The sequence below is a fragment of the Amblyraja radiata genome, chromosome 3 (genome assembly GCF_010909765.2).
Source record: "Amblyraja radiata isolate CabotCenter1 chromosome 3, sAmbRad1.1.pri, whole genome shotgun sequence".
Lineage (NCBI taxonomy): Eukaryota > Metazoa > Chordata > Chondrichthyes > Rajiformes > Rajidae > Amblyraja > Amblyraja radiata.
Window position 1 is genome coordinate 16,275,705 of NC_045958.1, and position 26,595 is coordinate 16,302,299.

Consider the following 26,595-nt stretch of genomic DNA (forward strand, 5'->3'; position numbering starts at 1 on the left):
CAAATGAACTGCAATAAATAATCGAAATCAATCGAGTGATGCAGTGCTCTGCAAATAAAATCTATTGGGACCTTAAAATAATGTGTATGCCCTAAAAATGTCAATAATCACCAAGCAATTGTTAGTCATTAATAATGGAATATTACAAGTTGTATGCTATGAACAGTACAGCTATTATATATCGTTCATGTAGAAAAGTACATTTAGTGTGTTGCTGACTTGAAAGAAAATAAGAATGGAATATTTCAATGATATATGGTGAAAAGATGACAATATACTGTAACTTGTCTAAAATTAACCTACATTATCCTCTCCTTGTGTTTCCAGCATGTCAGTAAAATTAATGTCTTCAGTGGCACCTATTAAAATACATAAAGATGCATTTGGCAAGTTTAAATTGGCTCTCAAAGGTTGATATAATTCTTGTCCTCTTAAACAGTGGGGCTTCCACAAACCTTGGCTTGTGAGTTGAAGCAAAACCATTATGGCAAATATACATATACATATAGGATCAATGCACAGTGTCCCCATGCATCATTCAGTTTATTTTACAGGTATATAGGAAATGTATATTAGTAGGTTTCTCTAATAATTGTTTTGTAGAAAATCATGGTAACATTACAATTTTGTCCCTTGTAGGTGTTGATAACATCATTTCTATTCTATATTTGGCCAAATATTTTGCATTAAAATTCTCCAATATTAAAATATATCAACATATTGACTAACAATTGTCTGTGGAAATATGAATTGGATGAGGGATTTTAATGTAATATTAAATGTAAGTTTTCCAACAACATTAAACTGGATGGAGTTGAATATAATGTGCGGAGTCTTCAAAGTAATTTAGATACGTTTTAGATAAATTTATTCAAGCTACACTGCATCCCCCATATATTTGAGCATGATTGTGCTACAGCAGTCTGGGTTCAATCCTGACCTTGGCTGCTGAGTAGAGTTTATACATGTTCTCCCTGTAGGTTTTCTTCTGGTGCTCAAGTTTCCTCCCACATCCTAAAAACATGCAAATTGATAGGTTATTGGGCATAGTAAATAGCCTTTGGTGCCGATTTGTTGTAGGATATGAGGGAAATTGATGGGAATGTGTGGAGATAGAGGAAACCAGTGGGGTAAATGGGATTGCTCTAAGAGCCAACATTGACTCAGTGGATCGACATGGCCGCTTCCTACCTCAGAGGAAGCATTTGAGGATGCCACATAGGGCTTCTGTGTCATAACATCTGGGTCAGCAAATCCAGACCTCCAGTTCTTGTGAAAAGAACACAGACTTATGAAAAGTATGGTATTGTGAGAGGATTGCTCACAATCGTACTGAATGGTGGAACAGGCTTAAAGGGGCTGCCCCTGCTTCATTTGTCTATGCTTCCACATCTGTTTTCAACCAGTATAGAATGAATTAATTGTGTAGCCTGAAAAAACATTGTTTGTTTCAAAGGTTGTGTTTGGAGAAGCAAAATAAACGGTGTTCTTCGAAGCATATGCTAAAGGTCTCATTAGTTGCATCGCAAATATAAAATCGGTGCATACACTGAGTGTTCTAGCTCGCCAAAAATTTGCGGCGCCTCCACTATCTTAAAACTGTTTGACTGCCTGTCCATTATGGATTTCTCGATGAGCAGAAAAAACGGGCGATTAAGATTGCAAAGCTAAAAATCATTTTTGTTTTATTCCAAGCCATAAATGTTATTTCTCAGCACCTGACCCAGACTCTTGCTGGCACTTATGTAACCAGTTTGTTCATGACCTCCGTTAAATTTCTAACCCCAAAACAATGGCCATATGCTCACCATATTGTTATGAGTTTATGGAATGAGCATGTTGAGGAAATACGATCATACCTGTTAAAAGACACGTGGATAGGAAAGGTTTAGAGGGATATGGCCCAAACACAGACAAATGGGACTAGCTCTGTTTGGGTTTCTTGACCCATGGGCCATCCAACTTGTCGACCTCATCTTGGACGAGTTGGGCCGAATGGCCAGTGTCCGTGCAGTATGACTCTATATCAGTAGGATTGCCCATTACTATCTCAGTAACATCACCTGAATTCCACTATAACCACCATACCCACTTTCTCCCCCCCCCCGCAAGCAAGCACGCACGCACACCTACCTGCCTGCCTGCCTGCCTGCCTGCATGCCCACCTACCCGTCCGCCCGCAAAGTTGGGATTTTTCAAAGGTTTTGAAGGTCTTTTGTCACATGCACCAATTAAGAGGGAGTTAGATGTGGCCCTTGTGGCTAAAGGGATCAGAGGGTATGGAGAGAAGGCAGGTACAGGATACTGAGTTGGATGATCAGCCATGATCATATTGAATGGCGGTGCAGGCTCGAAGGGCCGAATGGCCTACTCCTGCACCTAATTTCTATGTTTCTAAGGTACAGTGATATGCGAGTTACCATACAGCCATACGAAAAAAAAGTGACAAGACACACAACTACATAAAAGTTAACATAAATATCTACCACAGCAGATTCCCCCCATTCCTCACTGTGATGGGAGGCAAAATAGTCCAATCTTTATTCTCCTGGCGCAGTTGAACCATCTGTGGTGGAGATCGAAGCTCACGCAGCTGGCGGTCGAGGCTCCTGTGACGGGGCGATCGAAACTCCTGTGTCGGGGCGATCGAAACTCCCGCATCTGTGCGGTCAAACCTCCTGCGGCTTGGCGTTCCCAAAGTCGGTCTCCGTGATGATAAGTCCGCAATCACCCACGGTTGGAGCTCTGAGGTCGATCCCTGGTAAAGGGATCACGGGCTCCGCGATGTCAAAGTCCCGCAGACTCCCGCGGTGGAGCTCTCAAAAGTCGGTCTCCAGCAAAGGCCGCCCACTCCTCGATGTTAGACCGCAGTGCGGACGGAGATACGGTACGGAAAAAAAATTGCATCTCTGTCGAGGAAAAGATTAGAAAAAGTTTCCCCCGCCCCACCTCCATATATAAACAAGCTAAAGAACACTAACAATCATACATTTAGCACCTTCTGTCAAAACACAAAGAAGGAAAGGACAGACAGACTGTTGTCGAGGCAGTACTGATTATTTAATTTCTTCATTTTTAGAGCTAAAATTCTGAAATTTAGTACTCTGGGTAATGTCCCACAAGGGATCGATGTTATTGCAAAACCTCCAAACGGCAGGCAGTCTGCAAACAGAAGGCTGGTAAAATATTTATATCTGATATTAAAAATGCAATATATCTCAAACTTAATATCTCTGCCACTGTGTGGAACATTTTGAAGGTTTAGGTTTGGGAATAGTTATTTAAATAAATAACTTAAAAATTCTTAGTAAATTATATTTTTTACTGTTCTGTGATATCATTTCCAGAGAGATTATTCTATTATAGTAGATTTTAGAAAAATAACAGAACCAGAACTGAAATTAGCAAAGGGAAATGGATAAAGAGTTGCAAGAAAGACTTAGGCCAAGGCAGAGAAATGGATTAAATGTGGGCATCTTCCAGTGATTGAGGACGTACACCTGGGCAAATGGCTTAGAAACATAGAAACATAGAAAATAGGTGCAGGAGTAGGCCATTCGGCCCTTCAAGCCTGCACCGCCATTCAATATGATCATGGCTGATCATCCAACTCAGTATCCTGTACCTGCCTTCTCTCCATACACCCTGATCCCTTTAGCCACAAGGGCCACATCTAACTCCCTCTTAAATATAGCCAATGAACTGGCCTCAACTACCTTCTGTGGCAGAGAGTTCCACAGATTCACCACTCTCTGTGTGAAAAATGTTTTTCTCATCTCGGTCCTAAAGGATTTCCCCTTTATCCTTAAACTGTGACCCCTTGTCCTGGACTTCCCCAACATCGGGAACAATCTTCCTGCATCTAGCCTGTCCAACCCCTTAAGAATTTTGTAAGTTTCTATAAGATCCCCCCTCAATCTTCTAAATTCTAGCGAGTACAAGCCGAGTCTATCCAGTCTTTCTTCATATGAAAGTCCTGACATCCCAGGAATCTGTCTGGCTTCCAGCTTTGGTGTGATTGTGAAACAATGCATTTTCCCATAATGGTGCAAAAACAGCTAAATGAGCAGCTGCATGTCAGCAAGATGATGGGCATAAGTGACGATGAAATCTCTCTCTTCCAATTTAAATAAACAATCTATTTGATGAGTACTCTTTGTTGATCTGGTCAATGTGGCGAACATATTGCACAAACATTTATATTTTGAGAATAATGATACAAGAACTGGAAATATGTGACTTGATGATTCAGGCTGTACACAAACCTCAATTGTTATTTAATATGGAAGCAATGTTTTAACAATGGTATCTATAAATGCTTCCCAGTGTAACAGAGAATTTTGCAGGGTTAAGGAAATGATGAAGAATGAACAATTGTACTGTATCTTTGAAACAGTATCTCATATCGAGTATTTAAAAGTGAGAATAGTAGTTTAGACAATAGACAATAGACAATAGGTGCAGGAGTAGGCCATTCGGCCCTTCGAGCCAGCACCGCCATTTAATGTGATCATGGCTGATCATCGCCAATCAGTACCCTGTTCCTGCCTTCTCCCCATATCCCCTGACTCTGCTATTTTTAAGAGCCCTATCTAACTCTCTCTTGAAAGCATCCAGAGAACCTGCCTTCACCGCCCTCTGAGGCAGAGAATTCTAGACTCACAACTCTCTGTGAGAAAAAGTGTTTCCTCGTCTCCGTTCTAAATGGCTTACTCCTTATTCTTAAACTGTGGCCCCTGGTTCTGGACTCCCCCAACATCGGGAACATGTTTCCTGCCTCTAGCATGTCCAAACCCTTAACAATCTTATACGTTTCAATGAGATTCCCTCTCATCCTTCTAAACTCCAGAGTGTACAAGGCTCCATTCTCTCAGCATATGACAGGCCCGCCATCCCGGGAATCAACCTTGTAAACCTACGCTGCAAGAATAGCAAGAATGTCCTTCCTCAAATTAGGGGACGAAAACTGCACACAATACTCCAGGTGTGGTCTCACTAGGGCTCTGTGCAACTGCAGAAGGACCTCTTTGCTCCTATATTCGACTCCTCTTGTTATAAAGACCAACATGCCATTCGCTTTCTTCACTGCCTGTGTACATGCATGCTTACTTTCATAGACTGATGTACAAGGACCCCCAGATTCCGTTGTACTTCCCCTTTTCCCAACGATGCCATTTAGATAGTAATCTGCCTTCCTGTTTTTGCTACCAAAGTGGATAACCTCACATTTATCCGCATTAAACTTTATCTGCCATGCATCTGCCTACTCCTCCAACCTGTCCAAGTCACCCTGCATTCTCATAGCATCCTCCTCACAGTTCACACTGCCACCCAGCTTTGTGTCATCTGTAAATTTGCTAATGTTACTTTGAATCCCTTCATCCAAATCATTGATGTATATTGTAAATAGCTGTGGTCCCAGCACTGAGCCTTGCTATGTCACTGCTTGCCATTCTGAAAGGGACCCGTTAATCCCTACTCTTTGTTTCCTGTCTGCCAACCAATGTTCTGTCCATGTCAGCACTCTACCCCCAATACCATGTGCCCTAATTTTGCCCACTAATCTCCTATGTGGGACCTTATCAAATGTTTTCTGAAAGTCCAGGTACACTACATCCACTGGCTCTCCCTTGTCCATTTTCCTAGTTACATCTTCAAAAAATTCCAGAAGATTAGTCAAGCATGATTTTCCCTTTGTAAATCCATGCTGACTCGGACCGATCCTGCTATCCAAATGTGCAGTTATTTCATCTGTTATAATTGACTCCTGCACCTTCCCCACCACCGATGTCAGGCTAACTGGTCTATAATTCCCTGTTTTCTTTCTCCCGCCTTTCTTAAAAAGTGGGGTAACATTAGCTACCCTCCAATCCACAGGAACTGATCCTGAGTCTATAGAACATTGGAAAATTATCACCAATGAATCCACGATTTCTAGCCACTTCCTTAAGTACCCTGGGATGCAGACCATCAAGTCCTGTGGATTTATCAGCCTTCAGTCCCATCAGTCTATCCAACACCATTTCCTGCCTAATGTGGATTTCCTTCAGTTCATCCGTCACCCCAGATCCTCTGGCTACTGCTATATCAGGAAGATTGTTTGTGTCCTCCTTAATGAAGACAGATCCAAAGCACCTGTTTGAGGGGGGCTAGGAGATGGATATGAAGGATAGAGGATTTGGAATTATGCTTACATTATGCTTACATTATGCTACCCCTGTGGTTTTCAGAGGAATAGCTACTAAGAAGGTAAGACATCATTAAAGTAGCAACTATTGTCAATAAGCAACATTATAGTTCATTCAAATGATTTCCTGAATTTAGAATGCAGTAATATTTTAGAGAACTATTTGCATTCAACTGGCTTCATCAGTTCTGGCATTTGTCTGTGCTTCATCTACAGCCAACATATTGGTCACAGTTACAGAGAAAGGTTGAACAAGTTAGGGCTTTATTCTTTGGAGCGCAGAAGGTTAAGGGGGGACTTGATAGAGGTTTTTAAAATGATGAGAGGGATAGACAGAGTTGACGTGGAAAAGCTTTTCCCACTGAGAGTAGGGAAGATTCAAACAAGGGGACGTGACTTGAGAATTAAGGGACTGAAGTTTAGGGGTAACATGAGGGGGAACTTCTTTACTCAGAGAGTGGTAGCTGTGTGGAATGAGCTTCCAGTGAAGGTGGTGGAGGCAGGTTCGTTTTTATCATTTAAAAATAAATTGGATAGTTATATGGATGGGAAAGGAATGGAGGGTTATGGTCTGAGCGCAGGTATATGGGACTAGGGGAGATTATGTGTTCGGCACGGACTAGAGGGGTCGAGATGGCCTGTTTCCGTGCTGTAATTGTTATATGGTTATATGGTTATATCTTTGTATCTTCTCGCAACTGTTCCAATTCTGTTGTGGCAGTGTTCCACTATGGCTGTGTTCCTCCAATCTTAGTCTCTTACACACCCCCAATGTTGGTTACTCTGTTACTGGTACCAATATTTGTGCAGCTTGAGCCTTCAGGTCTGAAATTTCCTCCTTAACCCTCTCCAGTTTTTATCTCTTCATGAAGTTCCTTTGAACTTATTTCAAGCCAAGCTCCCGCAGATTGAAGTATTTTACCTCTAAACGGGCAGTATAAATGCAACTGCTGGTGCAGTTCTAAACTAAAGGATCATTTTAAGGAAATATGACATCTACAACTGGAGTCGGCACACTTGATGAATGACTGCCTGTGTATCCACATTTGCCATTATTGGTAAACAAAAAATTGACTCATTCTGAAAGCTTTAGAATGTTCTTTCAGTTCTCACCTCACTTATGATAGATGAGTTCTATGTGTGAATAGAGGATGGCTCGTGAATCATAGCAGGATTTCCTGAACGTCTGTTACTACAGAGTCTTGTTACTACATGTCACAAGATAAATAAGTTAACAAGAATTTAACAGCTATAAGCAGACTGCGCGATCCATTGCTGGGAACTGTACATAAACAGATTTGAATGTAAGCCAGAGGCATCCATTTTTGTATTGTAACCCATGGCATACTGATCAGCATACACTTGCTATAATTCTTTAATTTAATTGAAATTCAACTGAACATCACCGATCATTAAACTAATGGAATATGTTCTGTACCCATTCTTTAAGGAATACAAAGAAACATTGTATTATTCTTATTACCAGTTTGAAAAATGTTTTTAAAATGTGTGGGTGAATTTGTGTTAAGTTGGATTTCAATAACTCAGGTCATTTGTAACCCTTGCAGCCCTTGTATATATGCATTCTTTAGAGCAAGAAATATATACATTATTTAAGAGTAGAATTAGATGAATGCTATGGAGAAACATATTGATTGCTGCTCTGAGAAAGGGGAAGTCCTGTTATAAGAGCAGGTATGTGGCCTATCTGTTGCTTCATTGTGCAATGAGATGAGCAATGATCTCTATCCAGGCATTTGGTTTAGTTTCCTATCATTGTGTTTCGTGTCTGACAAAAACCTATTGACCTCAGATGTAACTGCTCTCCCAGTTTCTGTAAAAACTAAACCTACAGTCCAATAATCTTTTGTAAAACTAATTTGTAATTTAACTAAGATCACTAACCAGTTAGAAACATAGAAACATAGAAATTAGGTGCAGGAGTAGGCCATTCGGCCCTTCGAGCCTGCACCGCCATTCAATATGATCATGGCTGATCATCCAACTCAGTATCCCGTACCTGCCTTCTCTCCATACCCTCTGATCCCCTTAGCCACAAGGGCCACATCTAACTCCCTCTTAAATATAGCCAATGAACTGGCCTCGACTACCCTCTGTGGCAGGGAGTTCCAGAGATTCACCACTCTCTGTGTGAAAAAAGTTCTTCTCATCTCGGTTTTAAAGGATTTCCCCCTTATCCTTAAGCTGTGACCCCTTGTCCTGGACTTCCCCAACATCGGGAGCAATCTTCCTGCATCTAGCCTGTCCAACCCCTTAAGAATTTTGTAAGTTTCTATTAGAAAACATGACAGTGCAGTACAGGAATTGGCATTGGCTTATGATGTCTACTGATCACAATAACAATTTAAAGTAATCCTATCTGTATGTGGTCTACATCCCTCCATTCCTGTTCATATGCCTGTCTAAATGCCTGTTAAACATCACTATTATGTCTGCTCCCACCGCCTTCCTTGGCAGTGCCATCTAGATTTTCAGAGTTCCATCACTATGTCCGTGCTCTGAAGAGCCCTGCCATTAACTGTATACTTTCCGTGTACATTTACCATGGGCGGCACAGTGGCACAGCAGTAGAGTTGCTGCCTTGCAGCGCCAGGGACCCAGGTTTGATCCTGACTACCGTCGCTGTCTGTACGGAGTTTCTCCCTGTGACTGCATGGGTTCTCTCCAGGTGCTCCAGTTTCCTTCCACATTCCAAATACGTACAGGTTTGTAGGTTCCTTGACTTCTGTAGATTAAATTCCATCCCGCCAATTTCTTCCCCTGTTTCCAACTGATCCAAGTTTTGCTGCATCTCCCGATGGCTCAGCACTTCAACTCCCCCTCCCATTCCGAATCCGACCTTTCTGTCCTGGGCCTCCTCCATGGCCAGAGTGAGGACCACCGTAAATTGGAGGAGCAGCACCTCATATTTAGCTTGGGCAGTTTGCAACCCCAGCGGTATGAACATTGACTTCTCTAATTTCAGGTAGTCCCTGCTTTCTCCTCCCTATCTCAGCTCGCTGTCTCCGCCTCTTCCTTTCTTCTTTCCGCTCCCCCCACCCTCACATCAGTCTGAAGAAGGGTCTCGACCCGAAACGTTGCCTATTTCCTTCGCTCCATTGATGCTGCCTCACCCGCTGAGTTTCTCCAGCATTTTTGTCTACCTTCGATTTTACATCATCTGCAGTTCTTTCTTAAACTCATTTTCCTTAATCAGTCCATGTTTTTCCCAGATGTGAGGACAGCCTATTCCTAAAAATCTACTCTAGAAATGTCCTGTCCACTAATGCAAAGCCACCTGATAGTGAGTGCAATTACAAACCAATAATTTCCTTGTTTGTCCCTATTGCTCCTCTATGTCTGTCATACTTTAGATTATTTTTATGCAACGGTATTTAAATTACCAGCTTCACCCAGGCTTTCCTGATAATCATCTGACTGTTACTAATTCAGCTTAGTGCCCATGGGATATGGAGGGGTGAAGGGATATGTGTCAAACATGGGAAAGTGTGATTGGAATAGATGGGCATCTTGGTCGACATGGTCATTTTTAGTAAATATTTTAGTATATTTATAATGAATTCATTGGTTATTAAAGTGGCACTCGGCTTTTGTTTTAAAGTATTTGTGTATCCCTTTGTAATAATTTGAGCAGAATGCACTTACATTAAATAGCCAAAGGCTAACAAGGCAATACATTTTGCTGTGTAATAAATCTATCTGTGTACCGGCGTGTGTGAAGGATTTTGCTGTGGTAGCTTACACTATATCCCCCATTTGGAATTGTACTGTTAGATGGGTATAAGCTAAACTTGGTTCTGGAACTATTAAATAAATTAAGAATATCGGCAGTGTTACCACTCCCAGGAAAAGGAAACAAAAGGAAACAAAAGCCTACTATTCTACCTTTCAGTTTAACCAGATGTTATTGAAATAACAATTTGTATTCGTTTGTTGTGGAGTGATTGTTATTCCGTAGGTGGGGTGGCATTACAGTCATTTATATGGATGTTATAATGCATTCACTACTGTCAATCTGCTCCATCTGTTCATTTCAGACAAAGAAAACGATTACTTGTTAGATTTTACCAACCACTCTTTAATTGATGTATTTTATAACCAAATATTCGTCTCAAGATTAACACTATTTACAAAAGTAATTGCAACTGTCATTTTGTTCTGCTGCTGTTCTATTGCCTTTAGAAGCTTATTAATCTTTTCAAAACTTCTGAACTGCTTTTCTCACTCTCTTTGTTTCTCTGTTTCCTTACAATCTCTAACAGGTAACTTTTATGCACTAATTTCCAAGCTCTTAGGGGATAGAGAAGATGTTGTCCATGTACATAAGTACAACCCTGCACACAAGGCAGAATCTGACCTAGTTGCTGAGATTGTTAATGTGGTACAAAAAAAGGACCTGGCTTCTGGTCCAAGTGAGTTCTTGCAACTTGATGAAAGGTCTGCATCTCCCTTAGTAAGAGACAGAGTTCACAGATTCCACAAGATAGCGTCTACACCAAGGCCATCCGGCCATACCTTGCCTTCAACTCTGCAGCCTAGACCTTGGGTGGACAGCAGGGAAGCTGAACACAGAGGTGGGTCAGGTCCTCGGTTAAACTTGAGATGCCTAATTCTAAATTCATTCTACATCATTAAAATCTGAAGGGATTATGTGTTCATTTAAAATGCCAGTTTTGGTTTAAAACTGCATTGAACTTTAAGTTTGTACGTAAGTACTTATGTAAATCCAATTTTAAAATATTTAATCATTGTTCCAAATAAGTTGCCAACCATGTTCGGAACAGCATGTAGGAAATTTGATTCCCGTTAAAGCTGTCAAAATCTATAATCCAGACACAAATTTGTACTAGTATGTAGCAAAGATCCTATAGCGAGCAAGATAGATCACGCGACGAAAAAGACGTAGTACGGTCATGGACAGATTCATGGGTAATTTTCGGCCCCATTTCCGTAACCGGCTTCCATCTCCGCACCAAGGATCCCATAGCGGAGCAAAGATACTAGTGCGGAGACGGAAGCCGGTTATGGAAACATCCTCGTAAAAAAAAAAGTTATTTGGGAAAAATCTTCTCCTCATTTTCAGAATAATAATTTATTAACACAAACTGTTCCCCCGCAACGTTGATTACACTGCGAGTCGGGTCGGGTTACTGAAATGGATGAAAAAAATGCCCAGGTTCCGCTCCGTTGCATACTACACGTCAGCCCATTGCATTTAGAAGGAGTGGTCTATCTTGCTTGCTATAGGATCTTTGGTATGTAGGCATCACGTTCATTTGTTGATTGACCTATTCCCTTCTGATTTTTATAGAGGATAGTGCTTTTAAGGTGTTACAGCTTTTGTTGTGTAGATTGTGACTGTTGCACCTGCTATTAACTTGCTGGCTGCAAAAAGGATGTAAACATATGTTTTTAAGCATGTAGAATATGTTTGCATGCCTGTGAAACCCCTCTATGAAATGCTGGTTTCTTGCATGGAATTATCTTGTCTTGCCCTGAAGATGAATTCATATTTGCTAAGTTGACTCACTATCAAATGGAATGGTAAAATACACAGAACTGGTTATAATTATCTTATCTTTATTTTTTGCATCTCTGCCTGTTTTGCAATCCTTGACCAGTGTTGACTAACCTGAAAGTTTAGACAAAGACCAATCTGGCAAAGACTATTCATTGAAAGAATGATCAAAATGTATAGTGTGTCAAATATTCCCACTTGCGGTAAGTGTAGATGACGACTGATGTGCTCTTGGGAAGAATATTAGTTCGCAATAATTTTAGTGCAACATTGGTTTACAAGAGAACTCGTGGTCACTGCTGATTTGCCTAATGGAAGCAAGTGAATCTACATCCATAGAAAACTTATTTTGTCTTTTTTTCAGCCAAAAGACAAAATTAATTTACTTGAGAAGATTGTCTGGGTATGGCAGAAATAGAGGGAAGCCAAGGATCTAAGGATAGTCAAGTTATTAATATCTCTACAACTGAAGGTGTTGGAGAAATTAAAAGAATACCAGAGAAATCCCCGGTCATGAAAGCTTGCATAAAGATTATTAAGGAGGTGTTTCGAAGATGGTGCTTGTAATAGTAATCTTCCAAAGTTCCTGTCCTTCTTGAATATTTGCAGATTTTTTTAATTTATTTTTTTATTTTATTTTTGTTAGTACAATAATGTGGTACCACAGTACCTAATACTTGTTGACATATTACATTTCATATACAACTTCTTATTTTTTAATTTAATTTAATAATAGAACAGGAATAAGGAAGAAAAGAGTAGAAAAGAGGAGATTGACATAAGTGGTGCGTGAGATAGAAAGATAGGCCGAAAGAAGAGAGAAGAGAGAAGAAGAGGGAGAAAGAGACGAAAAAGAGAAAAGAAGAGAGGAAAAAAAAGAAAAAAAGGAGATTGAAAGCTATATACCTATTTTATGTTCCAGGCCACTCGTATTTGCAGATTTGAAAGTAACAACATAACTGATATTTGAGAGAGAATGGAAGGGAAAAGAAACAGGGAAATACTGGCTAGTTAGCCTGAGATTTGCTGTCAGCATCCCAGAAATCTAGCCTCTAGGATGCCTAACAGGGCACAGATTGTAGAAGATTATATGGTGAAGCAAATCATCAAGAGGACATGACTTCAGAATTAAGGGACAGAAGTTTAGGGGTAACATGAGGGGGAACTTCTTTACTCAGAGAGTGGTAGCGGTGTGGAATGAGCTTCCAGTGGAAGTGGTGGCGGCAGGTTCGTTGGTATCATTTAAAAATAAATTGGATAGGCATATGGATGAGAAGGGAATGGAGGGTTATGGTATGAGTGCAGGCAGGTGGGACTAAGGGAAAAAAGTTGTTCGGCACGGACTTGTAGGGCCGAGATGGCCTGTTTCCGTGCTGTAATTGTTATATGGTTATATGGTTATTTTATTTAAGGTGCAGAGGAGTTTATTTTAGAGAATGTGACTGGAAGAATGGCCTCGGGGGCATCCTGTGGTTTTAGTATTTCTGAATTGTCAAAAAGCATTTGATAAGGTACCACACAAAAGACTACTGTATAAAATGTTGCCTCTCGGGATTGGAGTAGCATATTGATGAAAACTTTGTAAAGGAATTTTGAATGCTTAAGTGAATAGATGAGAAGGTGTCATCAGGAGTATAATGGTAAAAAAAATGTATTTTAAAGTTATGCACATTAGTTGGAGGGACATTACAATAGCATTTTTATGAATAGTGAGAATATGAAATATGCACAGATTGCTCCTGGTGTAAAGTATTGCAAGCTGCAGGCATAAACTTATATATTCAGCAAAACATTAGGAAGGCAAATCCATGTTGACTTTTATTTCAATGTGTTTGGAGTACATTGGAGTACATATTGAACTTTTTGAGGAGGTGACGAAGGTGATTGATGGGGGTGGGGTAGAACTTCTTGTCTTCATGGATTTTAGTAAGATATTTGATAAAATCCCTCATCCAAAGTAGTGCCTGATCTAAAATATTTAGATGCATGGGATCCATGGTGATTTGGTAGTTTAGATTCAGAACTGGCTTGCCCATAGAAGACAGAGGCGGAGTGGAATGATGTTCTTCTGGCTGGAGGTTTGTGACTAGTGGTGTGCTGCACGGATTTATGCTGGAACCTCTGATGTGTGTTATATATATATATATATATATATATCAATTACTAGACTAAGTGGGACCCGTTGGGTCCCTGTCACACAGGAGGCTTGGTCCCCCATGCAATATTCCACCACTCACCCATCGCCCCCAACTGCACAGGCACAGCTCATTTCCCCTCATCTCAAGCACTCTCTCCCCCTCCTCTTCACCCTCCCTCTTCTTACCCCTCTCCTCCTCCCCTCCCCCAATGCCTCCCTCTCCTTTCCTCTACACTGGTTGCCGCTCCTCTCCCTTCTTGTGTGCCCCGGAGGAGCATCAGCCGTCGGCGCCCTTAGAGCCAGGCCTCGGATCCTCGGCTCGGCCCGGGAGCACCAGCAGCTACGGCCGCGCCGGCGAGTGAGGGGGGGATGCGGGGGTGGGGGGAGAGCTCGGAGAAAAGACGGTGGAAGAGCCATGGGGGAGAGGGGGGTATCACGGGGGGCGGGGGGGGGGGGGGCAGGAGCCAGCAAGGGGGACCAGAGGGGAAGGGGTTGCGGCTGCGAGGCGTTGCGATGGCGGTGCATTTGGGACTCACAGCGGGCACTGGACGCTCTCTGCTGGGATAAGACTCTCCATTTTCCGTTTGGCAACATCTCCGACTCCGCGCTGGGCCAGGCCAGGCCGGGCCCGGTCCCTCCGAATATATGTGTCCGGTTGGAGACTTCTGCCGGCCACCCGCAGACAATTTACAATTTTACCAAGCCAATTAACCTACAAACCCACGCAGACACGGGGAGAACATATAACAGCACCCATAGCCAGGATTGAAGCTGGGTCTCTGGCTCTGCAAGGCTGCGTCACTGTGCTGCCCCTTTGTATATATCCATTGTGGTTCTTGTTTGTTTTTACCAATTTTCTTTCCCCATTGTTTTTCTCCCTTATTACATTTTTTGTTTCTTATTTCTGGATTTTGAAAACCTCCCAGTATTCTGGCGTACCCAGCAGCTTTAGCCACTTTATGTGCTCTAGTTTTAAAAAAACGTAGTATTTCCCTTATCGTCATTTGTTAACCATGGATGGTTCATATCTCATTGTTGCTCTTTTTGATTGGGATAAATTGCTACTGAACATTCTGAGAAATAGGGACAAAGTATCTGCCTCAGCTCATCTGCTGACCTTTTCTTAGCCTACTTTTCATTCACTCCTTAGTAATTACATATAATGAAGTTGAGGTCACTGTTTTTGGCCCTTAGAATTCTGACATACTGTATCACTATTTCCTGCAGTATCCTAATCATAAGACCTTTTTTTTTCTCTCATTATACATGACCAAGTCTAAAATAGTCTATTCCCAGGTCGGTTTTATAATATACTGTTTAAGAAGGAACTGCAGATGCTGGAAAATGGAAGGTACACAAAAATGCTGGAGAAACTCAGCGGGTGCAGCAGCAGCTATGGAGCGAAGGAAATAGGCAACGTTTCGGCCCGAAACGTTGCCTATTTCCTTCGCTCCATAGATGCTGCTGCACCTGCTGAGTTTCTCCAGCATTTTTGTGTACCTTCTATAATATACTACTCGAGGAAACAATCCCTGATGCATTCCACATATTCCTCTTTCACTAAACCCTTGCCTAATTGATTAACCCAATCATTATTCAGATTAAAAACAAATGTCGGAAGTACTCAGCCAGTCAAGCACCATCTGTGGAAAGAGAAACCAGTTACCGTTTCAGAGTCCCTCTTTCAGAACCAGGGAAAGGGTGGAAGGTTTTCAAAGAAGTCTTCCTTCTTCCTGTGATGTGGCTTCCCTCCTGTCTCCTCTATTTCCTGCATTTCAGCTCTCACCTGGGACAAAACAAAGAGTTCAGAGAAAAAAGAGAGTGCAGAGGCTGGATTCTTGCGTGAAAAAAATAAACTGATGGAGAAACTCAGCAGTTTGATCTGGATGAGGGAATTGAAGGCAATATCTCCAAGTTTGCGGATGACACTAAGCTGGGGGGCAGTGTTAGCTGTGAGGAGGATGCTAGGAGACTGCAAGGTGACTTGGATAGGCTGGGTGAGTGGGCAAATGTTTGGCAGATGCAGTATAATGTGGATAAATGTGAGGTTATCCATTTTGGTGGCAAAAACAGGAAAGCAGACTATTATCTAAATGGTGGCCGACTAGGAAAAGGGGAGATGCAGCGAGACCTGGGTGTCATGGTACACCAGTCATTGAAAGTAGGCATGCAGGTGCAGCAGGCAGTGAAGAAAGCGAATGGTATGTTAGCTTTCATAGCAAAAGGATTTGAGTATAGGAGCAGGGAGGTTCTACTGCAGTTGTACAGGGTCTTCGTGAGACCACACCTGGAGTATTGCGTACAGTTTTGGTCTCCAAATCTGAGGAAGGACATTATTGCCATAGAGGGAGTGCAGAGAAGGTTCACCAGACTGATTCCTGGGATGTCAGGACTGTCTTATGAAGAAAGACTGGATAGACTTGGTTTATACTCTCTAGAATTTAGGAGATTGAGAGGGGATCTTATAGAAACTTACAAAATTCTTAAGGGGTTGGACAGGCTAGATGCAGGAAGATTGCTCCTGATGTTGGGGAAGTCCAGGACAAGGGGTCACAGCTTAAGGATAAGGGGGAAATCCTTTAAAACCGAGATGAGAAGAACTTTTTTCACACAGAGAGTGGTGAATCTCTGGAACTCTCTGCCACAGAGGGTAGTCGAGGCCAGTTCATTGGCTATATTTAAGAGGGAGTTAGATGAGGCCCTTGTGGCTAAGGGGATCAGAGGGTATGGAGAGAAGGCAGGTACGGGATACTGAGTTGGATGATCAGCCATGATCATATTGAATGGCGGTGCAGGTTCGAAGGGCCGAATGGCCTACTCCTGCACCTAATTTCTATGTTTCTACATCTATAGAGGAAAATAATTGTCAATGTTTCAGATCGAGCCCCACATCAGGATCGAGATTGGAGAGGGAAGGGAACCAGGCAAGGCCAACGGTGAGACAGCAGGACACCAGTGATCAGTAGATGAAGAAGGGGAAAAGGATGATGGGTGTATGGAGCCAGGTGGGGAGAGGAGGGATGGAGCTGGGAGACTGAGGCAGTTGGGGGATAGGTGGTAGCAGATATGGAGAAAAACATTGGACCCAGCTTGGGGAGAGGGGTGAATGTGGAAACCGAGGATAGGAGGTGAAGGCTGATATCTGATAATTCAGTATGATAATGAACCATTCAAGCTAGCAATGAGTAGGTGGGGATAGGATCGGGTGGGTGACGTGTGTGGCGGGTATGTGGATGGAACCAGTATGAGGAAGGGTATACACATGGGTGATGGGGTGGTATGGGAAAGGGAAAACAAGGACCAGGAGTGGACTGGGAGGAGACAAAGGAAACACTGGGGTTAAGGGTTCCCTGAAATTGGAAAGTTCAATGTTCAGTATTTGTACAATTGGGTTGCAGATAACCCGGGTATCAAACGAGGTGTTGTTCTTCTAGTTTACCCATGGCTTTTCCCTGGCAGGGGGCAGTGGACAGATGGGTTGGTGTGGCAATGGGAAGGGAAGTTGAAATGGCTTATCTATCCTCACGTAGTCTTCTGGATCTCTCTCCTCTCCCTTCCCCCGAGCTTTGCACTGACATCCTTCTACTCTAACTAGTTCTGAGGAAGGGTCCCTGATCTGAAACATTAAAGGGCCTGTCCCACTTGGCTGTCTTTCGCGCGCCATTTACGCGACCTGCTAGCGTGTGGGTAGTGTGGGACTGCGCATGGAGTGGTGTGGAGGAGTGTGGAGTGGCGTGGAGGAGTGTGGACTTCGTCCTGCACGAAATCTTCGCGCGCCACCGGCCTGTCGCGTAACTGACGGCCAAAGTGGGACAGGCCCAAGACCCTGGCGCGACACAACGTCTCACCTCCAACAGCCACAGAAGCAGGCAAACGATCGCCGAGCTCAGCCTGGGGCTCACGGCCGTTGCGGATCCGGATCCACCCCCACTCCTACTCCCAGAGCGGGGCCAAGAAGATTGAAGATGGACACAAAATGCAGGAGTAACTCAGCGGGACCGGCAGCATCTCTGGAGAGAAGCAATGGGTGATGTTTCGGGTCAAGACCCTTCTTTCAGACTGAAGAAGGGTCTCGGCTCGACACATCATCCATTCCTTCTCTCCAGAGATGCTGCCGGTCCCGCTGAGTTACTCCTGCATTTTGTGTCCATCTTCAAATGACGTCACGCGCTCCAGACGGCTGTGCGGGCGCATGATGACGCGAGCGACTCTCACGGGACCGTCGCGCGACCGTCATTACCGGCCTGTCGCATAAGTGACAGCCCAAGTGGGACAGGCCCTTAACCAATTTCTCTTTCCACAGACGCTGCATTCTTGATTGAGTTTCTCTAACACTTCTGTTTTGTTTCAGTACTGATTTTGTTTTACAGTGTGCAGATTACAATTATTTTGTGCTTTCAAAAGATAGCACCTTGTGGGCCACTAGACCTCTCCCCTCTGTCTCTTCCTTCCTCTGCTATTTCTTATTTCTACCCAACCTAATTCCACATCACAATCCACAGCACCCCTAGATCATTAATCACTACCACAATGATGCCTCCTTCAATTAACAAGCTGCCTCACCTTCCTCAATCACGGATTATTATAATCAGGGATATTGAGTTTCCCATCGCGGTTGCCCTGCAACCATATTTCTGTGACAGCTATTAAACCAAACTCATTTGTTTCTATTTGGGTTGTTAGATAATCTACTTATAAATGCGATGTGTATTTGTGTGTATTTAAATAAAGAGCCCCAAGCTCTGACTTTTTACAATCTCCTGCATAAATCAACACTCATCCACTGAATGATGCATTTTGATCCCGACCTGTTATTGTCGTAATGGCACATCTCATTAACATGCCGTAACAAAATAAATGATTTACAAATGAATGCAACTACTCACAATGAATTATACCAAAATCTACACTAACTCTTCCTGAAATTGGTTGAGAGCTGTCAGCATTTCCCTCACAGTTACTGATTGTCATAGATCTGAGCCCTCCTTCACTCTCGAAAGTCACCCTTCCTTTCTCCGGCACCACTGCAGAATTTGTGCTAGACATTCAAGAGGAGTTCTGGGTGACCCGGAAATTTCAAATGAGGCTAATTCCTGCTACTTGCAACTATGTGTGTGCACAGGTTAGATTGTTGTTTTGATTTAGGTTTCGCATTTTGTTTGTCTTGGATATTTTTAATCATGTCACGTTATTCGAGGTAGGTGTGGTTCTGATTGCCAGATCAGCAAGTTGGGGTGGTATATATTGGGGAAACAAAGGGAACAATTGAGGCCATGCCACTAAAGTGTTTTTATTCAACATTTATTTGGTCTCGCTGTTAATAGTTGGAAGTTCAGGAATGTATAATTGAAGAAATCCATTCTGGGTTATTTGACCAGCAATATCCTTACCCTATTTAAGGATAAAGGGGAAATCTTTTAGGACCGAGATGAGAAAAACATTTTTCACACAGAGAGTGGTGAATCTCTGGAATTCTCTGCCACAGAAGGTTGTTGAGGCCAGTTGATTAGCTATATTTAAGAGGAAGTTAGATGTGGCCCTTGTGGCTAAAGGGATCAGGGGGTATAGAGAGAAGGCAGAATCAGAATCAGAATGCTTTATTGTCATTGCATGTGTCACATACAACGAGATTACTGTGTCTCTCCATTTAAAAGAACTTCAAACATTCACATACTCATACTTTTTACACTCCCTCCCTCCCCAAACCCACCCATGGATTTACATTTACATAAATTAACATTGTCTCCCCCCCTCCTTCCCCATAACCCGCTCCCGAGACAGAGTTCAGTTCCAAGATTGCTGATGGGTAAAAGCTGTTCTTGAGTCTGGCAGTGCGTGACTTTAGCGACCTGTACCTTTTTCCTGAGGGCAGCAGTGTGAAAAGGTGGTGACAAGGATGTGTAATGTCTTTCACGATATTACAGGTCCTGCTGCGGCATCTGGAGTGGTAAATGTCCTCCAGAGGGGGCAGGGGGAGTCCAATGATACCCTGGGCAGTTTTTATCACCCTCTGGAGAGCTGCTCTGTCAGCTGCTGAACAGTTCCCAAACCAGGCAGTTATGCAGTAAGTCAATATGCTTTCTACCGAACAGCGGTAGAAAGACTCCAGCAGTTCAATCAATCAACCTTTATTGTCATCTTGCAAGCAACAGTTGTACAGTGCAAAATGAAAAGACGTTTCCCAGGGAATAGCGGAGCATCGCACATGAAATTTAAAACATTTCACACATAATAACACTAAAAACAATCCAGTCCCTGATGGAACAGTATAAATAGTTAAAAGCAGGTAAAACAACAACGTTAAAATACAGTAAAACCAATCATAAAAATGTCCGGGGCAGCTGATTTGAGTGGCCAGTGCCAGTTATTAAAGTGGCCAGTGCCAGTTATTAAAGTGTCCGTGCCAAGCCTCAGAATCAGGTGACTGTGAGTACAGAGTGACTGTTTAGCAGCCTCACAGCCTGTGGCAGGAAGCTGTTTAGCAGTCTTGTAGTCCGGGCTTTGATGCTACGGTATCTCTAGCCTGATGGCAGGAGATCCAGGTGTATGTGGAGGGGGTGCAGTTTGTCCTTAGCAATTCTCTGAGCTTTTTTCAGACAGCGGCTCTGGAACAGTTCTTGTACCGAGGGTAGGGAGACGCCAATGATCCTCTCTGCTCCCCTCACTACCCTCTGCAGAGACTTCCTGTCCGAGCAGTTGCAGGTGGAGTACCACGTATTTATGCAGTACGTGAGTACAGACTCCACCGTACCCCTGTAGAAAGTCCTGAGGATGTTGGTGGGGAGTGAGGCCTGTTTGAGTTTCCTCAGGAAGTGCAGTCGCTGATGGGGCCCGTTTGACCGTCCCAGTGGTGTTCCTGGACCAGGTGAGGCTGTCTGTAATTTGAAGTTTAGCAAACAGATGGGCCTTCCTCAGTGTTCTGAGGAAGTAAAGTCTCTGTTGCGCCTTTTTTACAACTACAGCAGAGTTCACAGACCATTTAAGATCCTCACTGATGTTGATCCCCAGAAATTTTAAACTAGGCACCCTCTGCACCTCCTCGCCCCCTATCTCCAGTGGCCTGAGCTCCGCTCTATGTCGCCTGAAATCAGTGATGATCTCCTTTGCCTTTTTAGTGTTCAGAGAGAGATTGTTGTGAGCACACTACTCAGAAAGTCTGTGCACCTCCTCTCTATAGGCGACCTCGTTCCCATTTGAGATGAGCCCCACCATGGTTGTATCGTCCGCAAATTTTATGATGCTATTTGCGGGGTGATGGGGCAAGCAGTCGTGTGTATAGGGCATAGAGGAGGTACAGGATACTGTTGGATGATCAGCCATGATCATATTGAATGGCGGTGCAGGCTCGAAGGGCCGAATGGCCTACTCCTGCATCTATTTTCTATGTTTCTATCTCTTGTTTGATGTTTGACAATAGACAATAGGTGCAGGAGTAGGTAATTTGGCCCTTCGAGCCAGCACCGCCAATCAATGTGATCATGGCTGATCATCCCTAATCAGTACCCCGTTCCTGCCTCCTCCCCATATCCTCTGACCGCTATTTTTAAGAGCCCTATCTAGCTCTCTCTTGAAAGCATCCAGAGAACCTGCCTCCATCGCCCACTGAGGCAAAAAATTTCAAGAAGGGCTGCAGGGAAAATGTTGGGAACTATAGGCCAGTGAGCTTAACATCTGTAGTTGGTGAGATACTGGAGAGTATTCTGTGGGATGGGATTTCCAGCCATTTGGATGGGCAAGGACTGATTAGGGACAGTCAGCATGGATTTGTGCATGGGAGGTCTTGTCTCACAAATCTGATTAAAGACCTGAGCAAAAAGATTTATGATGGCAGAGTTGTAGATGTTGGGTACATGGACTTTAGTAAGGCGTTCGACAAGGTGCCAAATGGTCGACTGCTCTGGAAGGTTAGAGCTCATGGGATCCAAGGAGAGATAGCTGAATGGATAGCAAATTGGCTCCATGGAAGGAAGCAGAAGGTGATGGTGGAAGGTTGCTTCTCAGACTGGAGGCATGTGACTGGTGGTGTGCCTCAGGGTTCGGTGCTGGGCCCGTTACTGTTTGTCATCTACATCAATGATTTGGATGAGAACATACAGGGCAAGATTAGCAAGTTTGCTGATGATACAAAAGTTAGTGGTTTTGCAGATAGTGCGGATGGTTGTGAAAGATTGCAGCAGGATCTGGATCGATTGGCCAGGTGGGCGGAGAAATGGTTGATGGAATTTAAACCGGAGAAGTGTGAGGTGTTGCATTTTGGGACGTCGAACAAGGGCAGGACCTACCCAGTAAATGGTATGCCTCTAGGTAGTGTTGTAGAGCAGAGGGATCTATGAGTACAAGTGCATGGTTCCTTGAAGGTCGAGTAACAGGTAGATAAGGTGGTCAAAAAGGCTTTTGGCACTTTGGCCTTCATCAGTCAGAGTATTGAGTATAACAGTTGGGAGGTCATGTTGCAAGTTGTATAAGACGTTTGTGAAACCTCATTTAGAATATTGTGTTCAGTTCTGGGCACCGTGATAGGAAAGATATTGTCAAGCTTGAAAGGTTGCAGAAAAGATTTACGAGGATGATGCTTGGACTAGAGGGTGTGAGATATATGGAGAGGGTTGAGTAGATTGGCTCTCTATTCTATGGAGGATGAGGGGAGATCTTATAGAGGTATACAATATCATGAGAGGAATAGATCGGGTAGATGCACATAGTCTATTACCCAGAGTATGGGAATCGAGGATCAGAGGACATAGGTTCAAGGGGAAGGGCAAAAGATTTAATAGGAATCCGAGGGGTAACATTTTCACACAGAGGGAGGTGTGTGTATGGAACAAGCTGCCAGAGGAGGTAGTTAAGGCTGGGACTATCCCATCGTTTAAGAAACAGTTGGACAGGTACATGGATAGGACAGGTTTGGAGGGATTGGATCAAGCGCAGGCAAGTAGGACCTGGGGTAGCTGGGTCATTGATGGCCGGTGTGGGTGAGTTGGGCCGAAGGGCCTGTTTCCACACTGTATCAGTCTATGACTCTGACTCTAGGCGGGCACAATTACAATGTTTAGTGGACATTTGGACTGGTACATGGATAGGAATGGTATAGAGTGATATGGGCCAAATGCAGACAAATGGGAATAATTCAGCTAGGTAATACTCGATTGGGATAGACAAGTCCGGCGTACTGTATATATCTGTGACTCTATTTTGCCTGCCTCCCTTCTTACTGAAATCAATTGACCATTTGAATTTGCCTAGCACAGATTCAGTGGGCAGAATTCCCAGCTATGTTCACTCTGGAGTCTGCTTAGTCTTGCAGGTAAAACGGTGAGATTTTAAGTAGAAGATGATGCCTCTGTGTTGGACAGAGGTTGGATGGTGGGTGATAGACTATCGTGCTGTTTTAATTTTCTTGGTTGTTTAATATGTTTGTTTCATAAGAAATATCAAAATCAAATTTAATTTTAATTTGTTTCCTACTTTCTGGGCTGGACATTATGTAGTTTCAGTGTATGAAGTTACAATAATAAGGGCGGCACAGTGGTGCATTTGTAGAGCTGCTGCCTTACAGCGCCAGAGACCTGGGTTTGATCCTGACCACACGTGTTGTCTGTGTGGAGTTTGCACGTTCTCCCCGTGACCACTTGGGTCTTCCCCATGTGCTCTGGTTTCCCCCCACATCCCAAAGACGTGCGGGTTTGTAGGTCAATTGGCTTCTGTAAATTGTCCCTAGTGTGTAGGGTAGAACTTGTGTAAGGGTGATCCTTGGTTGGCATGGACTCAGTGGGCCGAAGAACCTATTTCCACCCAGTGTATCTCTAAAGTAAGATAATACATAAAATGCTTCAAACTTTAATCTCGCTTCCTGATTTTACTACTTTGTTAAGGTATTTTTGGGGGATTTTCACGTAAATTTTCACTGCACGTAGGCTAATCAGAAAATTACATGACTGGGCTCAAGTCATGATAGTCGTACCAAGAAGAAAAAAACCCACTAAGGTTTTCATGCGCAAAGTAACAGGAATACAGATGATAATATGTTCTGCGATTGACATTGCTGTTTAAATCACAAAACAGCAAGTTGCTTGTAAATTATACCCATCTGATTTTAATAGCCATATTGATTATGCGGGTAACTGCCTCATTTTCTTTCAAGTTAGCTCCATGTATGTGAAAATAATTGAGCCATTGTCTAATCCTAGTTGATCTGCACTATTACTGCTTATCCAGTACTAAAAATGAAATAATCTGTATAACATATTTCACATTCACAGCATCTTTCAGGCAGTTCATTGTCAGAGATTGTCTAACTCAGCACAGATCAGACAAAACCTTAGATTTTTGCTGGTTGGTTCAGTCAGATCTGCAGTACCAGTCTACCATTTGGGAATTAATTATTTCACAGAAATTGAATTTCAAGTATTCAGACTGCCAAGTTTGACATGAAAGTTTTGCATTAACATTCATTGTGCAAACCAGTGCAGTTTTTATCTTTACCTCAGATTTCTTTGTAATTATCCGTTTGATATCAAATGTAGAAATTTGCTTAGAGTATGATCACCTTGAAAAAAACCCAAAGCACTATTACAGACATGTCAGGAGGATACATGTGGCTTGTCTGACTGTTGCAAAAAAAAAATCAAACATTGGAATTTAAAAATCTCCTGTTGTCTTTGAACATTGCTTTTTGTTGATACTGTTAATTTATTTAATTATTGATCAGTTGGACCTCGCTGAATTTGCTGAATAACATTCCATTGCAAGTGAAGAAGATAGGTTAAGAGTCTTTCTATATAGATCAACAAACAGGGCCCTCCATAATGTTTGGGACAAAGACCCATCATTCATTTATTTGCCTCTGTACTCCCCAATTTAAGATTTGTAATAGAAAAGAAACCACATGTGGTTAAAGTGCATATTGTCTGATTTTAATAAAGGCCATTATTATACATTTTGGTTTCACCATGTAGAAATAGCAGCAGTGTTTATCCGTTGTCTCCCCACATTTCAGGGCACCACAATGTTTGGGACACTTGGGTTCATAGGTGTTTGCAATTGCTCAGGTGTGTTTAAATGCCTCCGTAATGCAGATATAAGAGAGCTCTCAGCACAGTCTTTCCACCAGTCCTTCCAGCACCTTTGTAAACTTTTATTGCTGTTTATCAACATGAGGACCAAAGTTGTGGCAATGAAAGCCAACTAATCGAAAAAGGGACTGGCAGACCAAGGAAGACCTGATGACAGATGAATTCTCTCTATAATAAAGAAAAATCCCCAAACACCTGTCCGACAGATCAGAAACACTCTTCAGGAATCAGATGTGGATTTGTCAGTGACCACTGTCCGCAGAAGACTTCATGAACAGAAATACAGAGACTACACTGCAAGATGCAATCCACGGGTTAGCCACAACAATAGGATGGCCAGTTTGCCAAGAAGTACTTAAAAGAGCAACTACAGTTCTGGAAAAAACTCTTGTGGACAGATGAGATAGATTACCTTATATCAGAGTGATGCAAAGAGCAAAGCATGGAGGAGAGAAGGAACTGCCCCAGATCCAAAGCATACCACCTCATCGGTGAAACACGGCAGTGGGGGTGTTAGGGCCTGGGCATGTGTGGCTGCTGAAGGTACTCGCTCACTTATTGTCATTGATGATATGACTGCTGATGGTAGAAGCAGGATGAATTCTGGTGTATAGACACATTCTATCTGTTCAAGCTCAAAAAAATGCCTCAAAAATCCGTGGTCAGCATTTCATTCTACAGCAAGACTATGATCCCAAACATGCTGCTAAAGCAACAAAGGAGTTTTTCAAAGCTAAAAAATGGTCAATTCTTGAGTGGCCAAGTCAATCACTCAATCTGAACCCAATTGGGCATGCCTTTTATATGCTGAAGAGAAAACTGAAGGGAACTAGCCCCCAAAACAAGCATAAGGTAAAGACGGCTGGCAATGCATTACCACAAAAGACACCCAGCAACTGGTGATGTCCATGAATCACAGACTTCAGGCAGTCATTGCAACAAAATACTAGGCATGACTACTGTGTCCCAAACATTATGGTGCCCTGAAATGGGATGGGGGGGGGGAGGGGGACTATGTATAAACACTGCTGTACTTTCTACATGGTGAAACCAAAATGTATAAAAATGGCCTTTAGTAACTAGTGGGGTGCCGCAAGGCTCGGTGCTGGGATCGCAGTTATTTACAATATTCATCAATGTTTTAGATGAAGGGATTCAAAGTAACATTAGCAAATTTGCAAATGACACAAAGCTGGATGGCAGTGTGAACTGTGAGGAGGATGCTATGAGAATGCAGGGTGACTTGGACAGGTTGCGTGAGTGGGCAGATGCATGGCAGATGTAGTTTAATGTGGATAAATGTGAGGTTACCACTTTGCTAGCAAGAACAGGAAGGCAGATTATTATCTAAATGGTGTCAAGTTGGGAAAAGAGGATCTGGGGATCCTTGTTCATCAGTCAATGAAAGTAAGCATGCAGGTACAGCAGGCAGTGAAGAAAGTGAATGGCATGTTGGCCTTCATAACAAGAGGAGTTGAGTATAGGAGCAAAGAGGTCCTTCTGTAGTTGTACAGGGCCCGGGTGAGACCACACCTGGAGTATTGTGTGCAGTTTTGGTCCCCTAATCTGAGGAAGGACATTCTTGCTATTGAGGGAGTGCAGCGTAGGTTTACAAGGTTAATTCTCGGGATGGCGGGACTGTCATATGCTGAGAGAATGG

The 26,595-nt window shown here is 43.0% G+C and overlaps 1 protein-coding gene across 5 annotated transcripts in view; it reads left to right on the forward strand.

Moving 5' to 3' along the window:
- The window catches only part of pam (peptidylglycine alpha-amidating monooxygenase), a 205,006-nt gene that overhangs the window by 149,326 nt on the left and 29,085 nt on the right, over positions 1-26,595 (forward strand). For 3 of the 5 annotated variants that reach the window (XM_033017370.1, XM_033017369.1, XM_033017371.1), the window contains exon 15: positions 10,471-10,782. The exons of the other annotated variants lie outside the window; for them this stretch is intronic. In XM_033017370.1, coding sequence (XP_032873261.1) covers positions 10,471-10,782 — 312 coding nt within the window. The remainder of the gene's footprint in view (positions 1-10,470; positions 10,783-26,595) is intronic. 5 annotated transcript variants of the gene reach the window in all.